Raw genomic sequence first — 9590 nt, forward strand, 5'->3', positions numbered from 1 at the left:
GCCTCCCAAGTAGCTGGGACCACAGGCGCCTGCCACAACGTCTGGCCATTTTTTGGTTGCAGCTGTCATTGTTGTTTGGTGGACCCGGGCTGGATTTACACCCTCCACCTTAGGTGTATGTGGCTGGCGCCTTAGCCACTTGAGCCATAGGAACCGAGCCAAGATCCCATTTCTACATCTCTACTACTTTGGAAGGTTGAGGTAGAAAGACTGAGCCCACAAGTTTGAGTTTGCAGTGAGCTATGATGCTGCTGCTGTATTCTATCCAGGGTCATGGAGAGATTGTCTCAAAAAAAAAAAAAAAAAAAAGAGGACACCTGTCTTGCCCTTGCTCTTTAGTGTGAAAGAACTCTGAAGAGAATCCTCTTCTGAGTCTCACCAGGCAGAAGGCAAGCCTGCCACCTGGTGGCCATTGAGGGAGTTGTCTCTGGGCTTGGACTTGGGGCTGAGGGCTACAGCAGACATCTCCAAAGTACACTAGAGCCCCAACCTGGGTCAAACCCCCTTGCCAACCTCATGTCACTCTCAGCTTAAACACCCCTTACGTAATGTGGAACAAAAGTGAATGAGAGGTAATTCCCCATGGGTTCTTTGTTTTCTCCACTTATGGGCTACAGGACCTTGGCCCTTCTAGTAAAATAAGAATATTGCACTTAGAACCTCCCTCAGAGGAGCACAAAATAAGAATACTGCACTAGAACCTCCCTCAGAGGAGTACCGCTGTAAGAAAAGCAGGAGAGTTAGCATAGTGCCTGGCCCGAGTAATCAACAGCCTTGTGATTCCTTCAAAGGTAGCCCATGTGTGCAGGGCCCCAGGGAAGCGGAGAGGGAAGAGCAACAGTGGCAGCTCACAGTCACTAGGCCAGGCCTGGGGCTAAGCACGGCATTCACATTAACCTGCTTCATCCTCAAACAACCTCAGGGTGGCTGTTATTTATCTCATTCTCTGACTTTATTATCAACAACAGTTACCTAACGTAAGGCTCTGCCTAAGTGATCTGCCTCGAGTCCTACAGCTCCTGGATGGAGTGTGGATTCATAGGGGGCCTCCTCGGCTTCTGTTACACTGCCTTTTCCATGGCTGGGCCTGAAAGGCTGGGTTTTCTCACTGAGCCGGGTGTGAATCCACCACATACTTGCTGGGTGGCATCTGACCTCCAGTTTCCTCATCTGTTCATAAGGACCTTCATGGGTGGTGCCTGTGGCTCAGGGGGTAGGGCGCAGGCCTCATATACCGAGGGTGATGGGTTCGAACCTGATCCCTGCCAGCTACAACAGCAGTGGCAACTGCAACAAAAATAGCTGGGTGTTCTGGTGGGTGCCTATAGTACTAGCAACTTGGGAGACTGAGGCAAGAGAATCGCCCTAGCCCAAGAACTGGAGGATGCTGTGAGCTGTGAGGCCACAGCACTCTACTGAGAGCGACAAAGTAAGACTGTTTCAAAAAAAAAAAAAGGGTGGTGCCTATGGTTCAGTGAGTAGGGCGCTGGCCCGATATACTGAGGGTGGCAGGTTCAAATCTGGCCCCGGCCAAAACTGCAACAACAACAATAACAAAAAAACCCATAAGGACCTTCATGAGCACAGAGGATGGCATGTGAGAAGTGCTTAACAAACAAGGGTCTTAATTACTTCTAGTATAGAGTAGGGCAATCCTGTCTGCTCACTTTCACCTCCCAGTGTTCTACTCTCCAGGCCATACTGATTGCTCTGAGCCCTCAGGCTATGCTAGTTCATTCTGTGGCAGCTCAGTACCCACTTTGCTGGGAGATGGGGGCAGAGCTTGGCTGGGCTACTCCTGCCTGAGGAGTAGTGAGAGGGCAGGGCTGAACAGCTAATCACTCTTCTGGAGGGTGGCTGCTGGGCTAAAATACCCCAAATCTACCGGAATCCCATTCTTCTCTATCTGCTCGCCCCCCCTGCTGAGGCTAAGAAGCCAAATCCTCCTTCTAACACTGTAGCAGCTGGGGTGGTCCTGGGACACTAATCTGGGCCATGAAGTGCTGCAAGGGTTCTGGGAAAGTTTTGCCTTCCTAATGAAGACAACAGGTGTGGCTGCTATGCTTTTCCCTCATTCTTACCACTAATGTGCACATGGTGCCTCGGGCAGTGGCAGCCACAAGTGAAAGGCCAAGAGAATCACAGAGAGGATTGCTCTGACACTACCAGGAGCACCTACCTCTGGATTGCTTGTGTATGTGACAAATAAATCCTTCTAAGTTCCTCTTATTTGCAGTGAAGCATTCTTTTTTTGGGGGGGGCAGTTTTTGGCTGGGGCCAGGTTTGAACCCACCACTTCCGTTATATGGGACTGGTGCATTACTCCTTTGAGCCACAGGCGCCGCCTGAGTGAAGCATTCTTGACACTCTGAGTATAGCCTTGCTTACCTGGGCATGCTTGAAGATGTGCATGATGAAGATGGTAAGGCCCAGGCCAAAGATGTAGGCTGCAAAGCTGGTATAGAAGTAGGTATGGGTATTCTTCTTCAAGCTTCAGGGAAGGTATGAGAAGAAGGAAGATGGTTAGATATAGGCATTAGAGCAGTATCATCTCTTCTGAGGGAACTAGAGAAGACCCTGGAGGTTGTGGGGGTGACAGAGCTCTGGGCTGGGAGACTGGAGATTGGCATTTACTCTGGGACTGCCCCCAGCCACATGTCTTTGGTCACGTCACTTTTCTTCTCTCAGTCTCAGCTTACTTATCTGAAAAATGGGAAGATGAGAAGCCTATCCACCTGGTGGCTGTGAATATCAAATGCCACAATCTAAAACAGTGGCTGTAAGACTTTAGCCACTATAAAGATAATCTGAACAGCCTGTAAAAAGAAAAATGCAGGGCTTTAGGTCCACTCCCCAGGTCTAGAGCAAGGTCCAGAAATCTGCGGTTTTTTTGGGGGGTAAGACAATCAATCTCACTCTGTCACTCCAGGTGGAGTGCTATGGCACCATAGCTTACAGTAACCTCAAACTCCTGGGCTCAAGAGATCCTCCATGGGCGATGCCCATAGTTCAGTGGGTAGGGCGCTGGCCACATATACCCAGGCTGGTGGGTTTGAACCCGACCTGGGCCAGTTAAACAATGACAACTGCAACAAAAAAATAGCCGGGTATTGTCGTAGGCGCCTATAGTCCCAGCTACTTGGCAAGCTGAGGCAAGATAATTGCTAGAGTCCCAGTAGCTGGGACTATAGGTGCACGCCACTATGCCTAGCTAGTGGGGAGAGGGTCTCACTCTTGCTTACGCTAGTCTCAAATTCTTGAGCTTAGGTGATCCACCTACCTTGGCCTCCCAGAGTGATAGGATTACAGATGTGAGCCACTATCCTGGGTCAGAGTCTTTACTTTGTTGTTGTTATTATTTTTTTTAGACAGAGCCTCAAGCTGTCCCCCTGGGCAGAGTGCCGTGGCATCACAGCTCACAGCAACCTCCAACTCCTGGGCTCAAGCAAGTCTCCTGCCTCAGCCTCCCAAGTAGCTGGGACTACAGGCGCCCACCACAACGCCCAGCTATTTTTTGGTTGCAGCCATTGTTGTTGCTTGGTGGGCCTGGGCTGGATTTGAACCTGCCACCTTAGGTGTATGTGGCTGGTGCCTTAGCCACTTGAGCCACAGGCATTCAGCCAGAATCTTTACTTTGAAAAGTAACTAAGGTGGCTCGGTACCCATAGCTCAGTAGTTAGGGCACCGGTGCTACATACACGGGGGCTGGCAGGTTTGAACCCGGCCCAGGCCTGCTAAACAATGACAACTACAACAAAAAAATAGCTGGGTGTTATGGTGGGTGCCTGTAGTCCCAGCTATTTGGGAGGCTAAACCCAAGAGGTGGAGGTTGCTGTGAGCAGTGATGCCATAGCACTCTACTGAGGGTGACATAATGAGACTCTGAGTCTTAAGAAACAAACAAACAAACAAAAAACTAAGGTGAATCTGGTACGAGGGAGGGGGGATCATGCTTTGAAAAACACTGATACAAAAATTGCAGAAGTAACTTATTAAAGTGCAGTGGACATAATAGCTCAGTAATCTATTTGTGGGCACTAAGTAGATATTGGCTCCATGAATCAAATGCCAGTGGCTTCCTGGAGGTAATTCATTTGAGATTAGTTTTAGAACAGATGAACTGCATGCAACCTGGCACTGCCATTATGTGACTTTCCTTTACAGTGTTAGTTCCATAACCTCTGAGTGTCCCCAGCACCTGGAGTGGTGCCCAGCCAGTACTATGAATTCAGTTAACATTTGTGGAAAGAATGAATACTTTTGATCCTTTTTTCTCTTTGCCCTGGGTGCACCTGAGCTGTAAGTACATTGAGAGCTATCGTGTTGTAAGAGGAGGGGTACAAGTGACTCTGTTTGGAAATGTTGCACCAATTCTGCAACCAGTTCTGAGGAGCTTATCCTGTGAACCCAAGCTAGGAATTACATTCTGCCTCTGAGGGTGCTGGCAGCTGACTGTGTCCCAGCAAACAGCCTGCGGGTTTCACTTTGTATCACCTCTGAACACACAGAAGTAGAAATAGCTAGCACAGACATGCTTCTGTGTACAAACTGTCCAGGTCCTTTCCAAGGGTGTCTGTAAGCTCATGTGTTTAAGTGGCACTACACAAATAACAGATGTACTCAAGTAGGGAAGTTAAGTTTCAAATGAAAATTTGATTTCAAGGTTGAGTGTCTGTAATCCTAGCATTCTGGGAGGCCAACATGGGTGGATCACCTGAGCTCAGGAGTTTGACACCAGCCTGAGCAAAAGTGAGACCTGTCTTTAACTGGCAAAAAAAAAAAAAAAAAAAGAGTGAGAGAGAGAGAAAAAAATTAGCTGAGTATCATGGTGGGTGCCCAGAGTAGTCCCAGTTACTCCGGAGGCTGAGGCTGGAGGATTGCTGGAGCCAAAAAGTTTAAGGTTGCTGTAACCTATGATGCCATGGCACTCTACCTAGGGTGACAAAGTGAGATTCTGCCCCCCCCCCCAAAAAAAAAGGCTGAGCGCGGTGGCTCATGCTGTAATCCCAGCACTCTGGGAGGCAGATGTGGGTGTATTGCCTGAGCTCACAGGTTCGAGACTAGCCTGAGCCAGGTGAGATCCCGCCTCTAAAAAATAGCCAGGGATTGTGGCGGGTACTTGTAGTACCAGCTACTCAGGAGGCTGAGGCAAGAGAATCACTTGAGCCCAAGAGTTTGAGGTTGCTGTGAGCTATGACACCATGGCATTCTATCAAGGGTGACAAAGAGAGACTGTGTCTCAAAAAAAAAAAAAAAAAGAAAAGAAAGAAAATTGGATTTCAATGATTTTGGTACTGAGTTTCTCATTACCACTGCCACTATTATTACTGTTTTTGCAATCAGGGGCATGAGGAGATAAAGAAAAATTCATAAACCACCTCAAAATTAAGCCCCCACACAAGACCTTGCTGGGATGACTGAGCATAAAATGACAGCAGTTGCTGGCGCTGCCTGCTGGCAGCAGGCCCAGGTTCATTAACTCAGATATGGCCTTTCTTGTGTTTTAAGCGGCGACTCAAGTTGATTCTCTTCTTTCCTGTGCTCATTTCCTATGATAGGAAAGTAGCTGGGCACTTAGTAGCTCAGGCCTGTAACCCTAGCACCCTGGGAGGCTAAGGCAGGTGGATTGCCTGAGTTCAGGAGTTCAAGACCAGTCTGAGCAAAAACAGAAAAAAATAGATGTTTTGGGGGTGTTATAGGGGATGCCTGTAGTCCCAGCTACTTGGGAGGCTGAGGCAAGAGAATCACTTGAGCCCAGGAGTTTGAGGTTGTGAGCTGTGATGCCACAGCACTCTATCCAGTGTGAGAAAGTGAGACTCTGTCTCAAAACAAAGAAACGAAAACAAACAAAAAAAGAAAGAAAGAAAAAAGGTCTGAGTAAGAGAAAGGCAGGGAACAGCTAGAGAAACTGGGAACTGGGACACAGTGACCTGACCTGAGGCTGATAAAAAATGATAATGATGGGGTGGCGCCTGTGGCTCAAGGAGTAGGGTGCCAGCCCCATATGCTGGCGGTGGTGGGTTCCAACCCAGCCCCAGCCAGAAACTGCAACAACAACAAAAAAAGATGACGACTGCAGCTGGATTTGCCCGAGAGGTACTGAGATCAGCCTGTGCTCAGCATCCCCTCTCTAGACTTTCACAATAATCCTGAGGTAGGAACTCATGTTTACCACTAATGTAAAGATGAGAAATCTGAGGCTCAGGAGGGTCAGGCGGGGCCAGGCGCAGTGGCTCGCGGCTGTAGTCCCAGAACTCTGGGAGGCCAAGGCAAGTGGATTGTCTGAGCTCATGGGTTGGAGACCAGCCTGAGTCAGAGCGACACCTTGTCTGTAAAAAAATAGCCAGGTGTTGTGGCGGGTGCCTATAGTCCCAGCTACTTGGGAGGCTGAGGCAAAAGAATCACTTGAGTCCAAGAGTTTGAGGCTGCTATGAACTGTGACGCCATGGCACTCTACCAAGGGTGACAAAGTGAGACTCTGTCTCCAAAAAGTAAAAAAAGAAAGGTCAGGCTACTTGTAAAGGTCACATGGTGAGCATTATTAGGACATTCTGAGTTTAAATCTCTGGTTTGTGACTTATTTATTTACTTATGAGAAAGAGTCTCACTTTGTCACCCTGGCTGGCTTGTGATTTATTTATTTATTTATGAATGACACAGAGACTCATTCTTTTGCCCTGGGTACAGTGCTTTGGCATCACAGCTCATGGCAAACTCCAACTCTTGAACTTGACACGGCAAACTCCAACTCTTGAACTTGAGCAATACCCTTGCCATAGCCTCCAGAGTAGCTGGGACTATAGGTGCCCACCATAATACTTAGCTAGATTTTTCTATTCTTAGTAGAGGCAGGTTCTTGTGCCTGCTCAGGCTGCTTTCAAACTCCTGAGCTCAAGCAATCCGCCAGTCTCTGCCTCCCAGAGTGCTAGGATTACTGCCCTGAGCCACCACACCTGGTCTAGTTTATGATTCTTAACTTTTAAAACATTTTGACCACAGGCTCCTTGAACATTTAGAACTTCAAAATGTGAAATGCAGATAAAATCAGAATGGCTTTGGCTGCTGTGGGGGTGGCATACCCCCTGAGGTATGCCCCTGGGGTTCCTGAAAGCCACTGGAGAACCCCAGCCCAGGGTGGGCCCTCATTCACTTACCTAATGTCAAAACGCAGCAACAAGGCAATGAAGATTCCTGCAGGGAGAAAGCCATGGTTAGAGAGATAGCAGGGAAGGACAGTGTACCAACAAGAGACTGAGTCCTGGTCCCCAACCAAAGGTTCCCTGTCATGGAGCAATTGTGGGGGGAACAAGGGTGTGACCAACACTGTCAAGTGCCAGTAGAAAACCCATTTATCTACCTGCAATGATGAGAAGGTTCCAGGATTTTGCTTTGGCTTGTGATTACAATGCCCCAGCACCTCAGAGCATCATGCTGTGTTTATCGAGTGCCTGCTGAGTTCTGGGTACCACAGGCAACACAGGAGTAAGCAATCTCACTGCCACAGAGCTCAGCCAAGGCAGTGAGGGACAGCCTGCTGTGACATACCTCAGATAGTTTCAAAAGCACTATAAGAGTATAACTGTGGGCTTGGCGCCTGTGGCTCAAGCGGCTAAGGCGCCAGCCACATACACCTAAGGTGGTGGGTTCGAATCCCCAGCCCGGGCCCGCCAAACAACAATGATGGCTGCAACTAAAAAAAAAAAATGGCCGGGCGTTGTGGTGGGCGCCTGTGGTCCCAGCTACTTGGGAGGCTGAGGCAGGAGACTCGCTTGAGCCCAGGAGTTGGAGGTTGCTATGAGCTGTGATGCCATGGCACTCTACCCAGGGGGACAGCTTGAGGCTCCGTCTCAAAAAAAAAAAAAAAAGAGTATAACTGTGAAAGGGGGCTTCCTGTGTCATAAGGTGTGTCAGGGATGAGACCAAGGCTGGGAATGGTGGTGGTAGAGGGGGAAGGAGGGCTTCTTTGACGTGACACCTGCTGGGAAGTAGGCTCAGAGGTAGAGCAGGATCTGAGGGGCCAGGAAAGTGGCCAGGCAGAGTAGCTGAAGGCTGGACCAGCCATGCAGGGCCCCGAGGGCCATGGGAGGAGTTGGCCTTTGTCCCAAGTAAGGGGACACACTGGAAGAGTTCTAAGCAGGAGAACAACCTAAACAGGTTTTGAAAAAGACCTCCATGGCAGCTGCCTGGCTGGTAGGGAAGTAGGAGCAAGCAGTAGACCATCAGGAACTCTGCAGGAGCTCTGGGGAGGACATTACCTCTGTCCACCCACTGTACTTTCAAACCAGGGAGACACCCCAGAAGCCTAAGTGGCCCTGAGACACAGCCAGTCCAGCCTCTGTGCCCTGCACTCCCGTGTCTGTCTCCTTTACTGGAGGAAGACATACAGGAAATGAGCTAGTCCTCAGGGAAGACTGAGGATAGGGAGCTGGGTGGAGAGCAGACAAAACGCTGGCTTTCTGGAAACAAAGCTGGGGACTCAGTGCCCTCTGGTGGCTGAATTCCACAACTGTCCTCCAAAGAATATAGGGGTTCCAGTCCTGCCAGCAACAATGCCTGACCAAGGCTCCACTAAGAGTCTGCGAGGACAAGACTGAGCTCACCTGACCTGTATCTGGATTGCTATAAGATTTTTTTTTTGAGGCAGAATCTCACTCCACTGCCTTGTGTAAAGTTACATGGCATCATAGCTCACAGCAACCTCAAACTCTTGGGCTCAAGTGATTCTCCTGCCTCAGCCTCCTGAGTACCTGGGGTTACAGGTGTCTAACACAATACCTGGCTCTTTTTTCTATTTTTAGTAGAGATGGGTCTCACTCTTGCTCAGGCTGGTCTTGAATTCCTGAGCTCAAGCAATCCAACTGCTTTGGCCTTCCACAGTGCTAGGATTACAGGCATGAGCCACTGTGCCCAGCCTTGAGGGGAAATATCTATATCTCATCTATACACAAGGCAAGGGAGGGATAGATAAGTACAGATATGCTGTGTATGCCTTAAGCCCTGAAGTTATGGGCAACAAGAACACCAGGGAAGTTTGTGTGGATGCCTGTGAGGGACCATCCTCTGGAGGGTGAGCCAAATGCTTTTATAGGACTCAATGTATTCTGTTTAATGAAGCCACTTTCTCCTGGAGAAGCAAGTCTCCCTTCCTCACAGCACTACTGAATGTATGAAAACTCTTGGGTTTCATGGCTTTGGCAAGTTGAACTATCTCTCTCTCCCATTTTTTTTTTTTTTTTTGCAGTTTTTGGCCAGGGCTGGATTTGAACCCGCTACCTCCAGCATATGAGGCCAGCACCCGACTTCTTGAGCTACACGTGCCACCCTGAACCATCTCTTTGAACCTTACTTGCCTCATCTGTAAAACAGAAATACTCTACCTCATTGGGCTGCTTGCTAGTAGTACTGTGTTTCCCCCAAAATAAGACCTACCCAAAAATAAGCCCTAGCAGGATTTCTATACATTTTTTTTTTTTTTAGACGGAGCCTCAAGCTATCCCCCTGGGTAGAGTGCATGGCATCACAGCTCACAGCAACGTCCAACTCCTGGGCTCAAGAGAGTCTCCTGCCTCAGCCTCCCAAGTAGCTGGGAC

The 9590-nt window shown here is 48.9% G+C and overlaps 1 protein-coding gene across 2 annotated transcripts in view; it reads right to left on the reverse strand.

Annotated features, from left to right (window-relative positions):
- HM13 (histocompatibility minor 13) overlaps positions 1 to 9590 on the reverse strand; it is a 53400-nt gene that overhangs the window by 7432 nt on the left and 36378 nt on the right. For both annotated transcript variants that reach the window (XM_003802608.3, XM_003802610.3), the window contains exons 9-10: positions 7155 to 7191; positions 2389 to 2491 (exon numbers count right to left, since the gene is read on the reverse strand). In XM_003802608.3, the coding sequence (XP_003802656.1) occupies positions 2389 to 2491; positions 7155 to 7191 (140 nt within the window). The remainder of the gene's footprint in view (positions 1 to 2388; positions 2492 to 7154; positions 7192 to 9590) is intronic.

This window comes from Otolemur garnettii, unplaced genomic scaffold (genome assembly GCF_000181295.1).
Source record: "Otolemur garnettii isolate 467f Iridium unplaced genomic scaffold, OtoGar3 scaffold00251, whole genome shotgun sequence".
NCBI lineage: Eukaryota > Metazoa > Chordata > Mammalia > Primates > Galagidae > Otolemur > Otolemur garnettii.